This window comes from Pseudophryne corroboree, chromosome 12 (assembly GCF_028390025.1).
Source record: "Pseudophryne corroboree isolate aPseCor3 chromosome 12, aPseCor3.hap2, whole genome shotgun sequence".
Classification (NCBI taxonomy): domain Eukaryota; kingdom Metazoa; phylum Chordata; class Amphibia; order Anura; family Myobatrachidae; genus Pseudophryne; species Pseudophryne corroboree.
Genome location: NC_086455.1, coordinates 49,017,973 through 49,043,550, shown reverse-complemented (window position 1 = coordinate 49,043,550; position 25,578 = coordinate 49,017,973). Strand labels below are relative to the sequence as shown.

The following is a 25,578-nucleotide window of genomic DNA, read 5'->3' as shown; positions in this document are numbered from 1 at the left end:
TGAATTCAGGACAACTGAGTACTAAGAAGCTGCAACATTTGTGCTGCTGAGAGGAATACTGAGGAGTTATCCAAGAGAGTATGCCAACCTCCTGGGTCACACCCATTTTGTGAAGTGGGCAGGGTCTTGATTTTGCATCATTGCCCGACCCCTCCTGCAGAATGATGGCAATAGGGGCAGTGTGCAACAGAGGCTAGGGCCATGCTAATGCAAATCACTCAGTCATCCGACCCCCCCCCCCCCCCCCAAAAAAAAATAAAAAAAATAACAATAATAATAATATATATTTTCCTTGGATGGTTTACTTGTAAATTCTGAATGTCAATTGGCCCCTAAGCACAATATGTTATTCATCCTGTTATTCATATATTGAGATGTGCAGATGACTGTCATGTAAAAATCATTTGATTCTGTTTTTATGATCATTGATAAGCCACAAAAATAAACAGGGTTTTATTTAAATGACAACGTTTTCAGTGAATACAGACACATAGGGGTAAATTTACTAAGATGGGAGTTCTATTAAAGTTGATAAGTTGCCCATAGCAACCAATCAGATTTCAGGTATTATATTCTAGATGGTGCTAGATAAATGAGACATAGAATCTGATTGGTTGCTATGGGCAACATCCCATCTTAAATAGAGCTCTCATCTTAGTAAATTTACCCCATAGACTAATCAAAGAAGCAATTTGACGGAAAATATCTGTTTTTAGGCTGGGTACACACCTGACCGGCGGATCGCCTATCCAGGCAATCCGTTTACCGATCGAATGATTGGTAAGGTTTATGCACAAACGGTCTTGTGCATACACACTTACCAATCCGCCGCCTGATATGTCTGGTCAGCAGATCTGTTTGACTATGTCCGCCCACTTGTGACGTCACATTCAGTGGATTCTGCGTCCCCCCTATAGAGCAGGCGGGGGGTCGGCCATTCATACAGGCAGCATTAGTAATTAGCCATGGAGATTTGTAACCCTTCCCCAGCACAGCAGCATGTAAATGATGCCGCAGCTAAGGGGAGACTGAACGATCACGCCGGACCCGTTCTGCTCATGCGCAGTTCCGTAAACACATACCTCCCAGCTTGATGGCCAGGGAAGAAGGAACAGCTGCACACGTAGCGCGCGGCCGCCCGAAAAGGGGGCATGGCCAATGCAAAAGGGAGCGTGACTTTGCAAGAGGGCCCGCGATTGTGAGCCACGCCCCCGGTTTCGTCACTGAGGGGGCATGTCCAGCGCTCTGTGAGCTGCTAGCATGCCCCCCTCTCCTTCTGTCTCACAGCATCTATTCACCGTTGCTCTGCTCAGCAGAGTAGCGAGTGCAAGATCCTCCCAAATGCCCCCCCCCACCGCGGGACACTGCGGCCCGTGGGTGGGACAGCGGGATAGTCCCCAAAAAACGGGACTGTCCCACGAAAATCGGGACAGTTGAGATGTATGGTAAACATCACATTTGTACGTCTTTGAATTTTTCTGCATATCGGGGGTCATTCCGAGTTGTTCGCTCGGTAAAAATCTTCGCATCGCAGCGATTTTCCGCTTAATGCGCATGCGCAATGTCCGCACTGCGACTGCGCCAAGTAAATTTGCTATGCACTTAGGATTTTTACTCACGGCATTTTCATCGTTCTGGCGATCGTAATGTGATTGACAGGAAGTGGGTGTTACTGGGCGGAAACAGGCCGTTTTATGGGCGTGTGGGAAAAAACGCTACCGTTTCCGGGAAAAACGCGGGAGTGGCTGGAGAAACGGGGGAGTGTCTGGGCGAACGCTGGGTGTGTTTGTGACGTCAAACCAGGAACGACAAGCAGTGAAATGATCGCAGATGCCAAGTAAGTCTGGAGCTACTCAGAAACTGCTACGAGGTGTGTAATCGCAATATTGCGAATACATCGTTCGCAATTTTAAGATGCTAAGATTCACTCCCAGTAGGCGGCGGCTTAGCGTGAGCAAATCTGCTAAAATTCACTTGCGAGCGAACAACTCGGAATGACCCCCATCATACGGTGGAGCATGTAATGATAATTCGGTACACACTGAACTGGCTGACTAGTCTGGAGTTTAATGGCATAAACATATGAGGTTCAGAATATGTGCATGTTATTTTATGTAGATCTGGATAAATACTCCAAACCATCACCAGATCCTCGTCAGTCAGGCACATGTAATGGAAAGCATATAAACGCACCTTTAACATCTCCCATTTGTCCCGAATCAACACTTCCTTGTCCAGGATGCCAGCAGGCAGTGTAGCACCTTCATTCCTGAGGGTTGCAAGCTGACACAGTAAAGAGCGCACCCTGTCCTCTCGCAGTGACATCTCCACACTGCACCTCTGTAATAGAAAGGGAAATGCATGTGTGACCACAGATTTATAGAAGTCAGTGCATTATAATAAGCCATGTGTTGTACAACAGTGTCAGGTGTATAGTGCTGCTTCCTGGCAGCCGTGCACAAGCTACTAGTGATTATAGGTAGGAGTGGAAATACGAATCCATTCTACCGCAGCCACAATCGTTTTATTGTTTGCACTCATAATATGCAGATTATTAGCAGTAGTAATTTAAAGTTACCTCTGACCTTAGGCAGTGCTCAAGCAATACCGTCTGCATATTTATTTCCCAAGCCTTAGTACCCTAATAAAATAAATTATTCCAGAGAACAGAGGTTACAATGTTAAATCCCTCCTACCTTACGAATACCCCTTTCACACCGCACAAATAACCCGGTATCTTCCCGGCATATTGTCGGGTCGACACTGGTCAGCGTGCGGTGTGAAAGCGCCATAGCTGAAATCCCGGGTGCCTGACCCGGCAATTCAACCTGGGAATAAAGCAGTGTTATTCCCGGATTGAATTCCGAGTCAATGGCAGCGTAAACGGGCTCCCGAGTCGATGCGACCCGGGACCCGTTCACTACAACAGGGAGGGGCGGCGCGGAGATGATCTCATCTCCCTGCGCCACCTCCGCCCCCGCTGCTGGCTCCACCCGCAGCCGCTATGGCAACCCGCCCGGCATATTGCCGGGTCAGGGAAGCCAGCAGGCAGCGTCCAATGCCGAATCCCACCCGGGAAAGACCCGTTTCCAAGTCCCGGGTGGGATCCGGCATTGGCGGTGTGAAAGGGGTATTACTCAAATTGGAACCGGGTTTACTTTTTAGTCTGAAAAGGGAATAAGTGTTGCACAAAGCAGAGGGGAAAAAGTGACCCCAGCACCATTTTGCCTTCATCTGTGGGAAACCAAACAGGAATCCTGCTAGATGCTCCGGCCGGGCACAGCTGCTATGGTCTGTTGCTGTAGAGGGATGTACAGTAGGAACTACTTCAATCGGATACTGTGCTTCAGAATAGGGGTATGAGCTATAACCTGGTCAACGGGACAGATCTTTATGTGCCATGTACTGGTAATTCAGATAGGGCTGTGTGCCTTCTAAATGAGTTTCCAGCATCAGGTTTTGTACATTGTATGTCATACAGTTATACAGTATAATATTATGTGTGTATATATTTCAGCGCCAACATTTCAGTGCCCTTTAATATAGCGGGACTTTCATCAGGTCACTGACGAAAGTGCCGCTGTATTAAAGGGCACTGAAACGTTGCCAACTAGATGCCGGACTGAACGCATTATTTCAGAGTCACATGGAGTGCTGCACCGTGCCGTGCTGTATGATATATATATATATATATATATATATATATGTGTGTGTATTTTCGCTCTATTTACAGTACTTTACATACAGGGCCATATTCAGGTTACTGTTGAAAGCACCACAAGTATTAATGATACAAGATTCAATATACAGAAAAATATGTTACATATTGTTGCCAGTCGGTTAAAATGATGTCTGCATGTCAGGAGCTTTTTAAGAGAGGAGGGGACCCGGGTGCAGCCCCCGTCGCGGGCTCCCTCCTCTCCGGCAGCAAGTAGACTCTGGCATAATGCCAGAGACTACTGCATACACGCAGGTCTCCGGGAACATGGCACCCGCACCTTGTTCCGGGGACATCTCCAGTGCACATGCGCAAACCACTCGGCAAAATGGCAGCGGCAGCCATTTTCGAAGTGATTTATGTCCGCACTACAGGTCCACTGCCGCAGGTCTCCAGAGGGGTAAGTATAATCTATGGGTGCATGGTGTACGGTGTGGGCCCCCCTTGACCCAGGGGCTCGTGTGCACTGCAAACACTGCACTCATTATAGAAACGCCTATGCAGTATGCCTAACAGTTTATTGTGATATGCCCACTGCCCAGTGTTATTAAATCTCCGTACACAGACAAATAGACCCTCTATAGGCCTAGCTGTTGGATGAGGCCCTTAGAAGCAGTTTGCACACATACTTGAGGCAGAAAATAGACCATGAAGATAAGCAGTGAGCCATGGCGTTGTAATTGTAACAGCGTGAGTGCACTGAGCATAGGTCCAAATACCAGTTAGAACCAGGATCAGGGAGAATAGCTTTGTAAGCAGAAACTACAGTATACTGTATCAAGGGAGTCTTCCCTCTATGAAATTGGGATTCAAGTAAGACAGAGAGCCATGCGATATGCATCTGTGCTTAGTACATCTGCAGCGAGATTGACTATCGATTCTGAGTATCATTGGGTAATGGGTCCCCCTCAGATTATTGAAGATATGAAAGACATATTCAAGAACTTTCACATACAAGTTGAGCATTGATTCTTACATTGCCTATCATTCTTGAACTGCATGCTATTTTGTTAACATCATTTATATGCACCAATAAACTGTATTTCCATATTTTAACATAATACTGAGTCTCAGAATTTATTTACTGATTGATATGGAACAAAAGTGAGGAAGAATTCGACATATGCATGGCAGTAGGCAAACATCCAAAAACAGCTTATTATGGAAAGAGTGACAGCACATAAGAATGGATGGTCAGTAATGTCATTCCACCGGTAGTACAGATGGTGTAATGGTAAGCATTACTGCCTCACAGCACTGAGGTCATGGGTTCCATTCCCCCATGGCCCTGACTGTGTGGAGTTTGTATATTCTCCCCATACTTGCGTGGGTTTGCTCCGGTTTCCTCCCACAATCCAAAAATATACTGGTAGGTTATTGAGTCCCTACAAAATTAACCCTAACATGAACGTGTGTGCGTCTACATGTGGTAGGGAATATAAAATGTAAGCTCTGTTGCAGGGACTGATATGAATGGCCAAAATATTATCTGTAATGTGCTGCGGAATATGTGTGCGCTATATAAATAATTCATAATAAAGAAATAAATTCCACCTATAGTCAGGGTAGATAATATCCAGCGTAAATAAAAATAAGAATTTACTTACCGATAATTCTATTTCTCATAGTCCGTAGTGGATGCTGGGGACTCGGAAAGGACCATGGGGAATAGCGGCTCCGCAGGAGACTGGGCACAAAAGTAAAAGCTTTAAGACTACCTGGTGTGCACTGGCTCCTCCCCCTATGACCCTCCTCCAAGCCTCAGTTAGGATACTGTGCCCGGACGAGCGTACACAATAAGGAAGGATTTTGAATCCCGGGTAAGACTCATACCAGCCACACCAATCACACCGTACAACTTGTGATCTGAACCCAGTTAACAGCATGATAACAGAGGAGCCTCTGAAAAGATGGCTCACAACAATAATAACCCGATTTTTTGTAACAATAACTATGTACAAGTATTGCAGACAATCCGCACTTGGGATGGGCGCCCAGCATCCACTACGGATTAAGAGAAATAGAATTATCGGTAAGTAAATTCTTATTTTCTCTGACGTCCTAGTGGATGCTGGGGACTCCGAAAGGACCATGGGGATTATACCAAAGCTCCCAAACGGGCGGGAGAATGCGGATGACTCTGCAGCCCCGAATGAGAGAACTCCAGGTCCTCCTCAGCCAGGGTATCAAATTTGTAGAATTTAGCAAACGTGTTTGCCCCTGACCAAGTAGCTGCTCGGCAAAGTTGTAAAGCCGAGACCCCTCGGGCAGCCGCCCAAGATGAGCCCACTTTCCGTGTGGAATGGGCTTTTACAGATTTTGGCTGTGGCAGGCCTGCCACAGAATGTGCAAGCTGAATTGTACTACAAATCCAACGAGCAATAGTCTGCTTAGAAGCAGGAGCACCCAGCTTGTTGGGTGCATACAGGATAAACAGCGAGTCAGATTTTCTGACTCCAGCCGTCCTGGAAACATATATTTTCAGGGCCCTGACTACGTCCAGCAACTTGGAATCCTCCAAGTCCCCAGTAGCCGCAGGCACCACAATAGGCTGGTTTAAGTGAAATGCTGAAACCACCTTAGGGAGAAATTGAGGACGAGTCCTCAATTCTGCCCTGTCCGTATGAAAAATTAGGTAAGGGCTTTTATAGGATAAAGCCGCCAATTCTGAGACACGCCTGGCTGAGGCCAGGGCTAACAGCATTACCACTTTCCATGTGAGATATTTTAAGTCCACAGTGGTGAGTGGTTCAAACCAATGTGATTTTAGGAACCCCAAAACTACATTGAGATCCCAAGGTGCCACTGGAGGCACAAAAGGAGGCTGTATATGCAGTACCCCCTTGACAAACGTCTGAACTTCAGGAACTGAAGCTAGTTCTTTTTGGAAGAATATTGACAGGGCCGAAATTTGAACCTTAATGGACCCTAATTTTAGGCCCATAGACAGTCCTGTTTGCAGGAAATGCAGGAAACGACCCAGTTGAAATTCCTCTGTAGGGGCCTTCCTGGCCTCACACCACGCAACATATTTACTAGAGATGAGCGGGTTCGGTTCCTCGGAATCCGAACCCGCCCGAACTTCATTTTTTTTTACACGGGGCCGAGCGACTCGGATCTTCCCGCCTTGCTCGGTTAACCCGAGCGCGCCCGAACGTCATCATCCCGCTGTCGGATTCTCGCGAGACTCGGATTCTATATAAGGAGCCGCGCGTCGCCGCCATTTTCACACGTGCATTGAGATTCATAGGGAGAGGACGTGGCTGGCGTCCTCTCCGTTTATAGAGAAGAGAGTGAGACAGTAGAGAGAGACACAGTAGTAATTTTGGGGAGCATTAGGAGGAGTACTAGACTAGTTACTTGCTGAAGTGATAGATAGTGTGACTGTATTATCTGACTTGTGGGGGAGACACTGACAGTGGGGAGCAGTTAGAGTCTGAGAGCAGGACTCAGGAGTACATATAACGTACAGTGCACACTTTTGCTGCCAGAGTGCCACACTGCCATTGTGACCACACTGACCACCAGTATAATATATATTGTGATTGTCTGCTTAGGAGTACTACTTGCAAGTTGCTGATAGTGTGACCAGTGACCTGACCACCAGTTTAATAATCACCACCAGTTTAATATATATAATATATATATATAATTGTATATAATATATATATAATATTGTATACCACCTACCCGTTTTTTTTTTTTCTTTCTTCTTCTTTATACATACTACTATAGTAGCTTACTGTAGCAGTCTGCGGTGCTGCTGAGCTGACAGTGTCCAGCAGGTCCGTCATCAGTCATTACATAATAAATATATCTACCTGTCCGGCTGCAGTACTAGTGATATTATATATATATATATTGATTTCATCTCATTATCATCCAGTCTATATTAGCAGCAGACACAGTACGGTAGTCCACGGCTGTAGCTACCTCTGTGTCGGCAGTCGCTCGTCCATCCATAATTGTATACCACCTACCCGTGTTTTTTTTTTTTCTTTCTTCTTTATACATACTACTATAGTAGCTTACTGTAGCAGTCTGCGGTGCTGCTGAGCTGACAGTGTCCAGCAGGTCCGTCATCAGTCATTACATAATAAATATATCTACCTGTCCGGCTGCAGTACTAGTGTGATATTATATATATATATATTGATTTCATCTCATTATCATCCAGTCTATATTAGCAGCAGACACAGTACGGTAGTCCACGGCTGTAGCTACCTCTGTGTCGGCAGTCGCTCGTCCATCCATAATTGTATACCACCTACCCGTGGTTTTTTTTTTTTCTTTCTTCTTTATACATACTACTATAGTAGCTTACTGTAGCAGTCTGCGGTGCTGCTGAGCTGACAGTGTCCAGCAGGTCCGTCATCAGTCATTACATAATAAATATATCTACCTGTCCGGCTGCAGTACTAGTGTGATATAATATATATTGATTTCATCTCATTATCATCCAGTCTATATTAGCAGCAGACACAGTACTGTAGTCCACGGCTGTAGCTACCTCTGTGTCTTTTAGTTGTGCCTATTAAAATATGGAGAACAAAAATGTTGAGGTTCCAAAATTAGGGAAAGATCAAGATCCACTTCCACCTCGTGCTGAAGCTGCTGCCACTAGTCATGGCCGAGACGATGAAATGCCAGCAACGTCGTCTGCCAAGGCCGATGCCCAATGTCATAGTACAGAGCATGTAAAATCCAAAACACCAAATATCAGTAAAAAAAGGACTCCAAAATCTAAAATAAAATTGTCGGAGAAGCGTAAACTTGCCAATATGCCATTTACCACACGGAGTGGCAAGGAACGGCTGAGGCCCTGGCCTATGTTCATGGCTAGTGGTTCAGCTTCACATGAGGATGGAAGCACTCAGCCTCTCGCTAGAAAACTGAAAAGACTCAAGCTGGCAAAAGCACCGCAAAGAACTGTGCGTTCTTCGAAATCCCAAATCCACAAGGAGAGTCCAATTGTGTCGGTTGCGATGCCTGACCTTCCCAACACTGGACGTGAAGAGCATGCGCCTTCCACCATTTGCACGCCCCCTGCAAGTGCTGGAAGGAGCACCCGCAGTCCAGTTCCTGATAGTCAGATTGAAGATGTCAGTGTTGAAGTACACCTGGATGAGGAGGATATGGGTGTTGCTGGCGCTGGGGAGGAAATTGACAAGGAGGATTCTGATGGTGAGGTGGTTTGTTTAAGTCAGGCACCTGGGGAGACACCTGTTGTCCGTGGGAGGAATAGGGCCGTTGACATGCCTGGTGAAAATACCAAAAAAATCAGCTCTTCGGTGTGGAAGTATTTCACCAGAAATGCGGACAACATTTGTCAAGCCGTGTGTTGCCTTTGTCAAGCTGTAATAAGTAGGGGTAAGGACGTTAACCACCTCGGAACATCCTCCCTTATACGTCACCTGCAGCGCATTCATAATAAGTCAGTGACAAGTTCAAAAACTTTGGGCGACAGCGGAAGCAGTCCACTGACCAGTAAATCCCTTCCTCTTGTAACCAAGCTCACGCAAACCACCCCACCAACTCCCTCGGTGTCAATTTCCTCCTTCCCCAGGAATGCCAATAGTCCTGCAGGCCATGTCACTGGCAATTCTGACGATTCCTCTCCTGCCTGGGATTCCTCCGATGCATCCTTGCGTGTAACGCCTACTGCTGCTGGCGCTGCTGTTGTTGCTGCTGGGAGTCGATGGTCATCCCAGAGGGGAAATCGTAAGACCACTTTTACTACTTCCACCAAGCAATTGACTGTCCAACAGTCCTTTGCGAGGAAGATGAAATATCACAGCAGTCATCCTGCTGCAAAGCGGATAACTGAGGCCTTGGCATCCTGGGTGGTGAGAAACGTGGTTCCGGTATCCATCATTACTGCAGAGCCAACTAGAGACTTGTTGGAGGTACTGTGTCCCCGGTACCAAATACCATCTAGGTTCCATTTCTCTAGGCAGGCGATACCGAAAATGTACACAGACCTCAGAAAAAGAGTCACCAGTGTCCTAAAAAATGCAGCTGTACCCAATGTCCACTTAACCACGGACATGTGGACAAGTGGAGCAGGGCAGGGTCAGGACTATATGACTGTGACAGCCCACTGGGTAGATGTATGGACTCCCGCCGCAAGAACAGCAGCGGCGGCACCAGTAGCAGCATCTCGCAAACGCCAACTCTTTCCTAGGCAGGCTACGCTTTGTATCACCGGTTTCCAGAATACGCACACAGCTGAAAACCTCTTACGGCAACTGAGGAAGATCATCGCGGAATGGCTTACCCCAATTGGACTCTCCTGTGGATTTGTGGCATCGGACAACGCCAGCAATATTGTGTGTGCATTAAATCTGGGCAAATTCCAGCACGTCCCATGTTTTGCACATACCTTGAATTTGGTGGTGCAGAATTTTTAAAAAAACGACAGGGGCGTGCAAGAGATGCTGTCGGTGGCCAGAAGAATTGCGGGACACTTTCGGCGTACAGGCACCACGTACAGAAGACTGGAGCAACACCAAAAACGCCTGAACCTGCCCTGCCATCATCTGAAGCAAGAAGTGGTAACGAGGTGGAATTCAACCCTATATATGCTTCAGAGGTTGGAGGAGCAGCAAAAGGCCATTCAAGCCTATACAATTCAGCACGATATAGGAGGTGGAATGCACCTGTCTCAAGCGCAGTGGAGAATGATTTCAACGTTGTGCAAGGTTCTGCTGCCCTTTAAACTTGCCACACGTGAAGTCAGTTCAGACACTGCCAGCCTGAGTCAGGTCATTCCCCTCATCAGGCTTTTGCAGAAGAAGCTGGAGACATTGAAGGAGGAGCTAACACGGAGCGATTCCGCTAGGCATGTGGGACTTGTGGATGGAGCCCTTAATTCGCTTAACAAGGATTCACGGGTGGTCAATCTGTTGAAATCAGAGCACTACATTTTAGCCACCGTGCTCGATCCTAGATTTAAAACCTACCTTGGATCTCTCTTTCCGGCAGACACAAGTCTGCTGGGGTTCAAAGACCTGCTGGTGAGAAAATTGTCAAGTCAAGCGGAACGCGACCTGTCAACATCTCCTCCTTCACATTCTCCCGCAACTGGGGGTGCGAGGAAAAGGCTCAGAATTCCGAGCCCACCCGCTGGCGGTGATGCAGGGCAGTCTGGAGCGACTGCTGATGCTGACATCTGGTCCGGACTGAAGGACCTGTCAACGATTACGGACATGTCGTCTACTGTCACTGCATATGATTCTCTCCCCATTGAAAGAATGGTGGAGGATTATATGAGTGACCGCATCCAAGTAGGCACGTCAGACAGTCCGTACTTATACTGGCAGGAAAAAGAGGCAATTTGGAGGCCCTTGCACAAACTGGCTTTATTCTACCTAAGTTGCCCTCCCACAAGTGTGTACTCCGAAAGAGTGTTTAGTGCCGCCGCTCACCTTGTCAGCAATCGGCGTACGAGGTTACTTCCAGAAAATGTGGAGAAGATGATGTTCATTAAAATGAATTATAATCAATTCCTCCGTGGAGACATTGACCAGCAGCAATTGCCTCCACAAAGTACACAGGGAGCTGAGATGGTGGATTCCAGTGGGGACGAATTGATAATCTGTGAGGAGGGGGATGTACACGGTGATATATCGGAGGATGATGATGAGGTGGACATCTTGCCTCTGTAGAGCCAGTTTGTGCAAGGAGAGATTAATTGCTTCTTTTTTGGTGGGGGTCCAAACCAACCCGTCATTTCAGTCACAGTCGTGTGGCAGACCCTGTCACTGAAATGATGGGTTGGTTAAAGTGTGCATGTCCTGTTTATACAACATAAGGGTGGGTGGGAGGGCCCAAGGACAATTCCATCTTGCACCTCTTTTTTCTTTAATTTTTCTTTGCGTCATGTGCTGTTTGGGGAGTGTTTTTTGGAAGGGCCATCCTGCGTGACACTGCAGTGCCACTCCTAGATGGGCCAGGTGTTTGTGTCGGCCACTAGGGTCGCTTATCTTACTCACACAGCTACCTCATTGCGCCTCTTTTTTTCTTTGCGTCATGTGCTGTTTGGGGAGTGTTTTTTGGAAGGGCCATCCTGCGTGACACTGCAGTGCCACTCCTAGATGGGCCAGGTGTTTGTGTCGGCCACTAGGGTCGCTTAGCTTACTCACACAGCTACCTCATTGCGCCTCTTTTTTTCTTTGCGTCATGTGCTGTTTGGGGAGTGTTTTTTGGAAGGGCCATCCTGCGTGACACTGCAGTGCCACTCCTAGATGGGCCAGGTGTTTGTGTCGGCCACTAGGGTCGCTTAGCTTACTCACACAGCTACCTCATTGCGCCTCTTTTTTTCTTTGCGTCATGTGCTGTTTGGGGAGTGTTTTTTGGAAGGGCCATCCTGCGTGACACTGCAGTGCCACTCCTAGATGGGCCCGGTGTTTGTGTCGGCCACTAGGGTCGCTTATCTTACTCACACAGCTACCTCATTGCGCCTCTTTTTTTCTTTGCGTCATGTGCTGTTTGGGGAGTGTTTTTTGGAAGGGCCATCCTGCGTGACACTGCAGTGCCACTCCTAGATGGGCCCGGTGTTTGTGTCGGCCACTAGGGTCGCTTATCTTACTCACACAGCTACCTCATTGCGCCTCTTTTTTTCTTTGCGTCATGTGCTGTTTGGGGAGTGTTTTTTGGAAGGGCCATCCTGCGTGACACTGCAGTGCCACTCCTAGATGGGCCCGGTGTTTGTGTCGGCCACTAGGGTCACTTATCTTACTCACACAGCTACCTCATTGCGCCTCTTTTTTTCTTTGCGTCATGTGCTGTTTGGGGAGTGTTTTTTGGAAGGGCCATCCTGCGTGACACTGCAGTGCCACTCCTAGATGGGCCCGGTGTTTGTGTCGGCCACTAGGGTCGCTTATCTTACTCACACAGCTACCTCATTGCGCCTCTTTTTTTCTTTGCGTCATGTGCTGTTTGGGGAGTGTTTTTTGGAAGGGCCATCCTGCGTGACACTGCAGTGCCACTCCTAGATGGGCCAGGTGTTTGTGTCGGCCACTAGGGTCGCTTATCTTACTCACACAGCTACCTCATTGCGCCTCTTTTTTTCTTTGCGTCATGTGCTGTTTGGGGAGTGTTTTTTGGAAGGGCCATCCTGCGTGACACTGCAGTGCCACTCCTAGATGGGCCAGGTGTTTGTGTCGGCCACTAGGGTCGCTTAGCTTACTCACACAGCTACCTCATTGCGCCTCTTTTTTTCTTTGCGTCATGTGCTGTTTGGGGAGTGTTTTTTGGAAGGGCCATCCTGCGTGACACTGCAGTGCCACTCCTAGATGGGCCAGGTGTTTGTGTCGGCCACTAGGGTCGCTTAGCTTACTCACACAGCTACCTCATTGCGCCTCTTTTTTTCTTTGCGTCATGTGCTGTTTGGGGAGTGTTTTTTGGAAGGGCCATCCTGCGTGACACTGCAGTGCCACTCCTAGATGGGCCCGGTGTTTGTGTCGGCCACTAGGGTCGCTTATCTTACTCACACAGCTACCTCATTGCGCCTCTTTTTTTCTTTGCGTCATGTGCTGTTTGGGGAGTGTTTTTTGGAAGGGCCATCCTGCGTGACACTGCAGTGCCACTCCTAGATGGGCCCGGTGTTTGTGTCGGCCACTAGGGTCGCTTATCTTACTCACACAGCTACCTCATTGCGCCTCTTTTTTTCTTTGCGTCATGTGCTGTTTGGGGAGTGTTTTTTGGAAGGGCCATCCTGCGTGACACTGCAGTGCCACTCCTAGATGGGCCCGGTGTTTGTGTCGGCCACTAGGGTCACTTATCTTACTCACACAGCTACCTCATTGCGCCTCTTTTTTTCTTTGCGTCATGTGCTGTTTGGGGAGTGTTTTTTGGAAGGGCCATCCTGCGTGACACTGCAGTGCCACTCCTAGATGGGCCCGGTGTTTGTGTCGGCCACTAGGGTCGCTTATCTTACTCACACAGCTACCTCATTGCGCCTCTTTTTTTCTTTGCGTCATGTGCTGTTTGGGGAGTGTTTTTTGGAAGGGCCATCCTGCGTGACACTGCAGTGCCACTCCTAGATGGGCCAGGTGTTTGTGTCGGCCACTAGGGTCGCTTAGCTTACTCACACAGCTACCTCATTGCGCCTCTTTTTTTCTTTGCGTCATGTGCTGTTTGGGGAGTGTTTTTTGGAAGGGCCATCCTGCGTGACACTGCAGTGCCACTCCTAGATGGGCCCGGTGTTTGTGTCGGCCACTAGGGTCGCTTATCTTACTCACACAGCTACCTCATTGCGCCTCTTTTTTTCTTTGCGTCATGTGCTGTTTGGGGAGTGTTTTTTGGAAGGGCCATCCTGCGTGACACTGCAGTGCCACTCCTAGATGGGCCCGGTGTTTGTGTCGGCCATTAGGGTCGCTTAGCTTAGTCATCCAGCGACCTCGGTGCAAATTTTAGGACTAAAAATAATATTGTGAGGTGTGAGGTATTCAGAATAGACTGAAAATGAGTGGAAATTATGGTTTTTGAGGTTAATAATACTTTGGGATCAAAATGACCCCCAAATTCTATGATTTAAGCTGTTTTTTAGTGTTTTTTGAAAAAAACACCCGAATCCAAAACACACCCGAATCCGACAAAAAAAATTCGGTGAGGTTTTGCCAAAACGCGGTCGAACCCAAAACACGACCGCGGAACCGAACCCAAAACCAAAACACAAAACCCGAAAAATTTCAAGTGCACATCTCTAATATTTACGCCAAATACGGTGATAATGTTGCACAGTTACATCCTTCCTGGCTTTGATCAGGGTAGGGATGACTTCATCCGGAATGCCTTTTTCCTTCAGGATCCGGCTTTCAACCGCCATGCCGTCAAACGCAGCCGCGGTAAGTCTTGGAACAGACATGGTCCCTGCTGGAGCAGGTCCTTTCTTAGAGGTAGAGGCCACGGGTCTTCCGTGAGCATCTCTTGAAGTTCCGGGTACCAAGTCCTTCTTGGCCAATCCGGAGCCACGAGTATAGTCCTTACTCCTCTCCTTCTTATGATTCTCAGTACCTTGGGTATGAGAGGCAGAGGAGGGAACACATACACTGACTGGTACACCCACGGTGTTACCAGAGCGTCCACAGCTATTTCCTGAGGGTCCCTTGACCTGGCGCAATATCTGTCCAGTTTTTTGTTGAGGCGGGACGCCATCATGTCCACCTTTGGTTTTTCCCAACGGTTCACAATCATGTGGAAGACTTCTGGGTGAAGTCCCCACTCCCCCGGGTGGAGATCGTGTCTGCTGAGGAAGTCTGCTTCCCAGTTGTCCACTCCCGGAATGAACACTGCTGACAGTGCTATCACATGATTTTCCGCCCAGCGAAGAATCCTTGCAACTTCCGTCATTGCCCTCCTGCTTCTTGTGCCGCCCTGTCTGTTTACGTGGGCGACTGCCGTGATGTTGTCCGACTGGATCAGCACCGGCTGACCCTGAAGCAGAGGCCTTGCCTGACTTAGGGCATTGTAAATGGCCCTTAGTTCCAGGATATTTATGTGAAGTGACGTTTCCATGCTTGACCACAAGCCCTGGAAATTTCTTCCCTGTGTGACTGCTCCCCAGCCTCTCAGGCTGGCATCCGTGGTCACCAGGACCCAGTCCTGAATGCCGAATCTGCGTCCCTCTAGAAGATGAGCACTCTGCAACCACCACAGGAGAGACACCCTTGTCCTTGGAGACAGGGTTATCCGCTGATGCATTTGAAGATGCGATCCGGACCATTTGTCCAGCAGATCCCACTGAAAAGTTCTTGCGTGGAATCTGCCGAATGGAATCGCTTCGTAAGAAGCCACCATTTTTCCCAGGACCCTTGTGCATTGATGCACTGACACTTGGCCTGGTTTTAGGAGGTTCCTGACTAGGTCGGATAACTCCCTGGCTTTCTCCTCCGGGAGAAACACCTTTTTCTGTACTGTGTCCAGAATCATCCCTAGGAACAGCAGACGTGTCGTCGGAATCAGCTGCGATTTTGGAATATTTAGAATCCATCCGTGCTGTCGTAGTACTACTTGAGATAGTGCTACTCCGACCTCTAACTGTTCTCTGGACCTTGCCCTTATCAGGAGATCGTCCAAGTAAGGGATAATTAAGACGCCTTTTCTTCGAAGAAGAATCATCATTTCGGCCATTACCTTGGTAAAGACCTGGGGTGCCGTGGACAATCCAAACGGCAGCGTCTGAAACTGATAGTGACAGTTCTGTACCACAAACCTGAGGTACCCTTGGTGAGAAGGGCAAATTGGGACATGGAGGTAAGCATCCTTGATGTCCAGAGACACCATATAGTCCCCTTCTTCCAGGTTCGCTATCACTGCTCTGAGTGATTCCATCTTGAATTTGAACCTTTGTATGTAAGTGTTCAAGGATTTCAGATTTAAAATAGGTCTCACCGAGCCGTCCGGCTTCGGTACCACAAACAGCGTGGAATAATACCCCTTTCCCTGTTGTAGGAGGGGTACCTTGATTATCACCTGCTGGGAATACAGCTTGTGAATGGCTTCCAATACCGCCTCCCTGTCGGGGGGAGACGTTGGTAAAGCAGACTTCAGGAACCGGCGAGGGGGAGACGTCTCGAATTCCAATTTGTACCCCTGAGATACTACCTGCAGGATCCAGGGGTCCACTTGCGAGTGAGCCCACTGCGCGCTGAAATTCTTGAGACGGGCCCCCACCGTGCCTGAGTCCGCTTGTAAGGCCCCAGCGTCATGCTGAGGACTTGGCAGAAGCGGGGGAGGGCTTCTGTTCCTGGGAAGAGGCTGTCTGCTGCAGTCTTTTTCCCCTTCCTCTGCCCCGGGGCAGATACGAGTGGCCTTTTGCCCACTTGCCCTTATGGGGACGAAAGGACTGAGCCTGAAAAGACGGTGTCTTTTTCTGCTGAGAGGTGACCTGGGGTAAAAAGGTGGATTTCCCAGCCGTTGCCGTGGCCACCAGGTCCGATAGACCGACCCCAAATAACTCCTCCCCTTTATACGGCAATACTTCCATATGCCGTTTGGAATCCGCATCACCTGACCACTGTCGCGTCCATAACCCTCTTCTGGCAGAAATGGACAGCGCACTTACTCTTGATGCCAGAGTGCAAATATCCCTCTGTGCATCTCTCATATATAGAAATGCATCCTTTAAATGCTCTATAGTCAATAATATATTGTCCCTGTCCAGGGTATCAATATTTTCAGTCAGGGAATCCGACCAAGCCACCCCAGCACTGCACATCCAGGCTGAGGCGATTGCTGGTCGCAGTATAATACCAGTATGTGTTGTAACACTGTAGGGGTGCAAGGTGCCTTTTCCTGGGGAATATGGCAGCACGCAGCAGCTGAGGAACAACACAAGTCCAGTTTCTGGTACAACTGACCCCGGCCAGTTTTATTGAAACAGAAAATAAAACAAACCCCAAAATAAAAATACCTTGCCTGTCCGGCACTAACTAAACATAAGATGTTCCTAACTGTCACTAAACAAAACACAGAGTTCTTCAGTACATACTGTATAGCTTACTTGCATCAGAAAGCGTGTCTCTCACACACAGATCCTGCAGCCTTCCCAGGCAGTCTGCCCATACTAATCAGGTTAGAAGCACTATATCACTCTTACACAGCTGAAACCCTGATTAGCCCTCTGTGAGGCCAAAGACCCGAACTGGGCCCAATGTCTAGAACTCGCCTTATCTCTCTCTCAGAGCCTTTACCCAGCTTTTACAGCAAACTGAAAAGGTTCAGACAAAACAAAAAAGCATTTTTCCTAGAAGTTAACATTTTCTAAAACATGTAAGACAAGAACCTGGGACAAATATACCTGCCCTCAAACACTATCCCAGTGTTCTTGTCACATATCCCCCTCCCCTGTTTCGACCTAGGGGCCGGAACACTTGTAGCCCCCAAACAGAAGATGCGAGACAATGCATCTGCGTTGGCCAATTGTGTTCCCGGTCTATGTTCGACAGTAAACTTAAAGTCCTGCAACGCTAGAAACCATCTAGTTACACGAGCATTCTTGCCTCTATTTACATACATCCATTTTAAAGGGGCATGGTCTGTCACTAGTCTGAATTGTCTACCCAAGAGGTAATATCTCAAGGTATCTAGTGCCCACTTAATGGCCAAAGCCTCCTTTTCCACAATGGCATACCTTTTTTCATGCTCATTGAGTTTCCTACTCAAATAAATGATAGGGTGTTCGTCCCCATCTCTGGTTTGGGACAGCACAGCACCTATCCCAACCTCTGAGGCATCTGTCTGTACCACAAATTCTTTTGAAAAATCTGGTGTTATCAACACCGGTTGTGAACACAAAGCCACTTTTAACGCTTGGAACGCCTTTTCTGCATCAGGGTTCCATTTCACCACATTTGACTGCTTCCCTTTGGTAAGGTCTGACAACGGCACCGCTGTTGTCGCAAAATTAGGAATAAACCGTCTATAGTACCCAGTAATTCCCAAAAAAGCCCTTACCTGTTTTTTATTCACTGGACGAGGCCAGTTTTGAATAGCATCAACTTTATTCATTTGGGGCCTAATCAGACCTCTGCCTATGGTGAAGCCCAAGTATTTGACCTCCTCCATTGCGAGGCAGCACTTCTTTGGGTTAGCAGTTAACCCTGCCTCTCTGATTGAGTCCAGTACTGCTTGTACTTTAACCAAATGTGACCCCCAGTCTGTACTGTGAATTACCACATCATCCAAATAGGCAGCTGCATATTTTCTATGGGGCCTCAAAATTTTATCCATCGCCCGTTGAAAGGTTGCTGGAGCCCCATGCAACCCAAAGGGTAACATCTTATACTGGTACAGCCCCTCCGGAACCGAAAAGGCTGTTTTTTCTTTGGCGCTATCAGATAAAGGTATTTGCCAGTAACCTTTGGTCAGGTCCAATGTGGTGAGAAACCTGGCTGTTCCCAGCCTTTCTACAAGCTCATCCACACGGGGCATGGGGTATGCGTCAAACTTGGACACCTCATTTAACTTACGAAAGTCATTACAGAAGCGTATGCTACCGTCGGGCTTCGGGATGAGCACTATGGGACTGGACCACTCACTGTTAGACTCCTCTATGACTCCAAGTTCTAACATGGTTTTAACTTCCTTAGAAATAGCTTCTCGCTGAGCTTCAGGAATCCTATATGGCTTTAAATGAACCCTGACCCCTGGTTCTGTGACAATGTCATGTTTTATTATGGTCGTTCGGCCAGGCAGCTCTGAAAATACCTCCCTATTTTGGATGAGAAATTCTTTAACCTGATTGTTCTGATCAGCTGATAATGTCTCTGACACCTTCACTGCGGGAAGCAACCGGGGTGAAGACACCGAAGGGCAAGGCTCCGCTGACAGAGACAACCTATCTTTCCAGGGTTTGATTAAGTTAACATGGTAGATCTGTTCGGGTTTTCTCTTTCCCGGCTGGTATACTTTGTAATTAACCTCATTCACTTTTTCCCTCATCTCAAATGGACCCTGCCATTTAGCTAGGAATTTGCTTTCCACAGTGGGTACCAAAACAAGAACTCTATCTCCAGGAGCAAATTCCCGTATCTTGGCACTCCGGTTATAGACCCTCTGTTGAGCACTTTGGGCCTGTTCCATGTGCTCTCTGACAACAGGTACCACGGCTGCAATCCTATCCTGCATTTGTGTTACATGCTCAATAACGCTTCTATAAGGAGTGGGCTGTCCTTCCCACGTCTCTTTGGCAACATCCAACAGCCCTCTGGGGTGTCTACCATACAACAAATCAAATGGAGAAAACCCCGTAGAGGACTGAGGAACTTCTCTGATGGCCATTAACAAGTAGGGCAACAAACAATCCCAGTTTTTCCCATCTCTCTCAACAACCTTTTTTAACATACTTTTTAATGTTTTATTAAACCTTTCCACCAACCCGTCAGTTTGGGGATGGTAGATGGACGTCCTGAGGTGAGTGACCTTAAATAACTTGCACAATTCTTTCATGATCCTTGACATAAATGGAGTACCTTGGTCAGTCAAAATTTCTTTTGGTATTCCCACTCTACTAAATACCTGCACCAGCTCCCTAGCTATCGCCTTGGTTGTGATAGTGCGTAAAGGGACAGCCTCAGGATATCGAGTGGCATAGTCCATAATTACCAGGATATACTGATGGCCCCGAGCAGACTTTAACAAGGGCCCCACGAGATCCATGGCTATTCTGTCAAACGGGACCTCTATAATAGGCATGGGAACTAGTGGGCTCCTGAAATGGGGTCTAGGGGCATGATACTGGCATTCAGGACAGGAAGAACAATATTCAGACACTTCTTTATAAACCCCTGGCCAAAAGAACCTTTGTAAAACTCTTTCAGTGGTTTTTTCTGCCCCTAAATGTCCTGCGGTAACGTGACTATGAGCTAAATCTAGTACCGTTCTCCGATAAGGCTGGGGAACTACCAGCTGTTCCACCACATCCTCACCCCTTTTGACAATGTGGTACAAGAGCTCATTACAGATGGCCATGTGGGGATACGTAACCCTGTCACCTGGTACCACAGGTTCCCCATTAACAATCTTAACATTCTCTCTAGCCTTTATTAAGGTAGGATCCTTTAACTGTTCAGACGCAAACAGATCCTTCTTTACCTCCAGGTCAGGCACGCTTTCAGTTCTAACTACTATGTCTCTGTTCCCGGCAAGAGGGTCCTCACTGGACTCCCCATCTGTCACTTCCCCAGCCAAACTAGCAAAAGGCAAAGGGCCAGAAAGTTCCGAAGACCCACGTACATCCATAAAATCACCGGTATTATCAACTGGCTTTTTACTTCTCACATCTGTTGATAACCGTGATTCCCACAGTTTCCAAAAATGAGGAAAATCCCTCCCTATTATGGCCTCATGCACCAAGGTAGGGACCAGTCCCACTTTAACCATTGCTGACCCACAACAAGTTTCTATATTCACCTCAGCAGTGGCATAATATTGGGTATCCCCATGTATGCAAGTTACCCCAATAGGTATTTGCTGGACCTTTAAGGGGTTCACTAACCCAGCTTTCACGAGGGTAACTAAACTTCCTGAATCTAGCAAGGCCTCTACCCGGTTACCTTCTAAGAACACATCACACATTTGTTTTTCCAGCTCAGGTGAAGGTACCACAGTACAGGCTAACCTAGCAAAGAAAGACATTCTGCGACATTCAAAGGCAGCATCACATTGCATGGGTTCTTGCGTGACTGGGCAATTGGCAATAACATGACCTGGCATACCACACCTAAAACATTTAACCACACGATTATCAACCCATTTGGGCAGCATAGACCGTTCTAGCCCCATTGGCCTGTTTCCAGGGCCAGTGTTTACAGTCTCTCCAGCCTTGCGTTCTCTTAACCGCCCAGCAACGTTTTCCCACGGAACAGTCTTACCAGTCTTTACTGAAGGGCGCTGTCGAGGATCTATGGGTTGCTGGGTGGTCATCAGTAGTTCCTCTGCTGCCAAATACCTCTCTACCATGTCCACTAATTGGTCAGCAGTACCCGGGTTTCCATGGCTCACCCACTTGCGCAGGACCATGGGCAAAGATCTCAAGTAGCGGTCCATGACGACTCTTTCCACCATCTGGGGACCAGTTAATGTCTCTGGCTGCAGCCATTTTTTTGTTAGCTGAATAAGGTCGTGCATCTGGGAGCGCGGAGGCTTCTCCATGGCGTACAGCCAACGGTGCACCCGTTGTGCTCGTACTGACAGCGTGACTCCCAGGCGGGTCAGGATCTCAGTCTTTAGTTTATCATAGTCCCGAGCCTCAGCAGGGCTTAAATCAAAGTAAGCTTTTTGGGGCTCACCTGACAGGAAAGGTGCCAGCAGACTGGCCCACTGTGCTTTCGGCCAGTTCTCACGCTCGGCAGTCCTTTCAAACGTGGTCAGATAGGCCTCCACATCATCAGCCTCTGTCATTTTCTGCAGGAAGTGACTGGCTCGTATAGAACTAGAGCTGGTTGGAGCACTGACGGCCACGTCTCCAACCCGAGCTGCAAGTCTCTGCACCACTTCTGCTAAGGCCTCTCTATCCTGACGCTGTTGCCTGTAAAGTTCATCAACAACTGCCTGCTGTTGTCTCTTATTTTCCTCCATTGCCACCTGCTGCTGTCTGTTGGCCTCCTGCTGTAGTCTCCAATTTTCCTCCATTGCCACCTGCTGTTGTCTCCTATTTTCCTCCATTGCCACCTGCTGCTGTCGGTTGGCCTCCTGCTGAGCCGCTGTAGCTTGCAGCAAGGCTTTAAGCAGATCCTCCATGTCAACAGATTTTTCAGGCGGCTTTGCAGCTGCTTTCACCCAGGACATATATCAAACCCTCAGGGGTGAGTCTCAGTAACTTCACACTGGGCTGTATCTGCATAAACCACCGTTTTCTGCAGGCCTCACAAAGCTGCTGCTTTCACTTATGCGCAGAACGGCCTGCTCGCATTCTCCACCAAGTTGTAACACTGTAGGGGTGCAAGGTGCCTTTTCCTGGGGAATATGGCAGCACGCAGCAGCTGAGGAACAACACAAGTCCAGTTTCTGGTACAACTGACCCCGGCCAGTTTTATTGAAACAGAAAATAAAACAAACCCCAAAATAAAAATACCTTGCCTGTCCGGCACTAACTAAACATAAGATGTTCCTAACTGTCACTAAACAAAACACAGAGTTCTTCAGTACATACTGTATAGCTTACTTGCATCAGAAAGCGTGTCTCTCACACACAGATCCTGCAGCCTTCCCAGGCAGTCTGCCCATACTAATCAGGTTAGAAGCACTATATCACTCTTACACAGCTGAAACCCTGATTAGCCCTCTGTGAGGCCAAAGACCCGAACTGGGCCCAATGTCTAGAACTCGCCTTATCTCTCTCTCAGAGCCTTTACCCAGCTTTTACAGCAAACTGAAAAGGTTCAGACAAAACAAAAAAGCATTTTTCCTAGAAGTTAACATTTTCTAAAACATGTAAGACAAGAACCTGGGACAAATATACCTGCCCTCAAACACTATCCCAGTGTTCTTGTCACAGTGTGTATATACTTTTTAGGATATTTTCCAGCTTCCTATCAGCTGGTTCCTTGAGGGCGGCCGTATCAGGAGACGGTAACGCCACTTGTTTTGATAAGCGTGTGAGCGCCTTATCTACCCTAGGGGGTGTTTCCCAACGCGCCCTAACCTCTGGCGGGAAAGGGTATAATGCCAATAATTTTTTAGAAATTAGCAGTTTTTTATCGGGGGAAACCCACGCTTCATCACACACCTCATTTAATTCATCTGATTCAGGAAAAACTACGGGTAGTTTTTTCACACCCCACATAATACCCTTTTTTGTGGTACTTGTAGTATCAGAAATGTTCAAAACCTCCTTCATTGCCGTGATCATGTAACGTGTGGCCCTACTGGAAAATACGTTTGTTTCCTCACCGTCGACACTGGAGTCAGTGTCCGTGTCTGGGTCTGTGTCGACCACCTGAGGTAACGGGCGCTTTAGAGCCCCTGACGGTGTTTGAGACGCCTGTACAGGTATTAACTGATTTGCCGGCTGTCTCATGTCATCAACAGTCTTTTGTAAAGTGCTGACACTATCACGTAATTCCTTCCATAAGACCATCCAGTCAGGTGTCGACTCCCTAGGGGGTGACATCACTAATACAGGCAATTGCTCAGCCTCCATACCATTTTCCTCCTCATACATGTCGACACAACGTACCGACACACAGCACACACACAGGGAATGCTCTGATAGAGGACAGGACCCCACTAGCCCTTTGGGGAGACAGAGGGAGAGTTTGCCAGCACACACCAGAGCGCTATATATATACAGGGATAACCTTATATAAGTGTTTTTCCCTTATATAGCTGCTGTATAGATTTATCTGCCAATTTAGTGCCCCCCCTCTCTTGTTTTACCCTGTTTCTGTAGTGCAGGACTGCAGGGGAGAGTCAGGGAGCTTCCCTCCAACGGAGCTGTGAGGAAAAATGGCGCCAGTGTGCTGAGGAGATAGGCTCCGCCCCCTTCTCGGCGGCCGTTCTCCCGCTTTTTTATGGAAAAACAGGCATGAGTTAAATGCATCCATATAGCCCAGGAGCTATATGTGATGCATTTTTTGCCCCCTAAGGTGTTTATATTGCGTCTCAGGGCGCCCCCACCCAGCGCCCTGCACCCTTAGTGACCGGAGTGTGAAGTGTGCTGAGAGCAATGGCGCACAGCTGCGGTGCTGTGCGCTACCTTATTGAAGACAGGACGTCTTCTGCCGCCGATTTTTCCGGACCTCTTCTGCTCTTCTGGCTCTGTAAGGGGGACGGCGGCGCGGCTCTGGGACCCATCCATGGCTGGGCCTGTGATCGTCCCTCTGGAGCTAATGTCCGGTAGCCTAAGAAGCCCAATCCACTCTGCACGCAGGTGAGTTCGCTTCTTCTCCCCTTAGTCCCTCGATGCAGTGAGCCTGTTGCCAGCAGGTCTCACTGAAAATAAAAAACCTAAAACTAAACTTTTTTCTAAGCAGCTCAGGAGAGCCACCTAGACTGCACCCTTCTCGTTCGGGCACAAAAATCTAACTGAGGCTTGGAGGAGCCAGTGCACACCAGGTAGTCTTAAAGCTTTTACTTTTGTGCCCAGTCTCCTGCGGAGCCGCTATTCCCCATGGTCCTTTCGGAGTCCCCAGCATCCACTAGGACGTCAGAGAAACATTAATACAGCGAATGACTATAGAAAAACATTTGTTGTGACAGTAACAGAATCGCTATCCATACAAATGCCAAGAGCCAATGGAAGAAAAGAAGGGTAATGGCGGGGGAGCCACGCAGGACATGGGACTGTGTTTTATTAAACAGAACGTTAGAAACTACAATTTTTACAAACCCTCTGTGCAGTGTACAGTGTGTGCTGCCTTGGCTGCTTCAGTGATAAATGAGTGCATGGGTATGGTGAAGCATGAAGAAGTTGAGAAACACAGATCTGCAAATACTGGCCTCCCCTATTTATCCCATAATATATAAAGGTAACGGGCAATGACTGGAAATACTGTACCTACGTAAATGAGGTACAGTATCAGCATGGCAGAAAGACATAGTCACCAAAACCAGAAATCCATCCTGGCAGAGGCAAAGCACTACGGAGCAGTGAAGGACCGTGATGTGCTCAGGGCATGTGCGGGGCCGGTGCAAGGTCTCTCTGCACCCTAGGCAGAGCTTCAGCCTAGCGCCGCCTAACTTGTAATCTCCACCACCATCCCCTCATGGAGGGGAGATGCAGGTGGCCACTAGGTGGGCTGGGGTGAATTGCATCATTATACATATACAGAGAAACGGGACAGCACTCAAGGGCAGCATTCAAATGTTTGAAAAGTCGGTTGGGTGTTTTTTCCTGTCTATTAGACTTTTCAAACATTTGAATCTCCCCCTATGACTGTTAAAGTGAAAAGCCCTTTCCAATCCATGAGTGACAACCATTCTTTCTGCCTATGTATACACACTAGCTGGCATGTTAGGAATTGTATAGGACACTATGGCCAATTTCACATTTTTGTTGAGTGCCTACATTATATACTGTACATATACAGGTAAGTAACTCCCCCATGGGTTACTTACCTAAAAGTTGTTTCCTTGTTTTCCCTCGTAATTGGCATGGTTCCTCTTACAGAGGAGGTACATCAGGGATATAAGGAGCGGCCATGGGGGCGCCCAGCGGGACCCATAGTTACATCTGTGTCCTATGTGCCTTAACATGACTTGATGTTACACGTGTCAGCACGGAGGAAGGCCTGAGGCACTATGTGGTACAGCCTGATAGCGGCAGCTGCACCTCATGAGACCCGCAGCAGCAGCCAGCGCAGTGTAAAAGAAGGAGGCCGCATACAAAGACATCCTTACGTTTTTTGCTAGAT

At 48.0% G+C, this 25,578-nt stretch overlaps 1 protein-coding gene across 1 annotated transcript in view; it reads right to left on the bottom strand.

Annotated features, from left to right (window-relative positions):
- AKAP6 (A-kinase anchoring protein 6) overlaps positions 1 to 25,578 on the bottom strand; it is a 389,266-nt gene that overhangs the window by 27,726 nt on the left and 335,962 nt on the right. Inside the window, exon 10 of the mRNA XM_063947473.1 lies at positions 2,194 to 2,340. Coding sequence (XP_063803543.1) covers positions 2,194 to 2,340 — 147 coding nt within the window. The remainder of the gene's footprint in view (positions 1 to 2,193; positions 2,341 to 25,578) is intronic.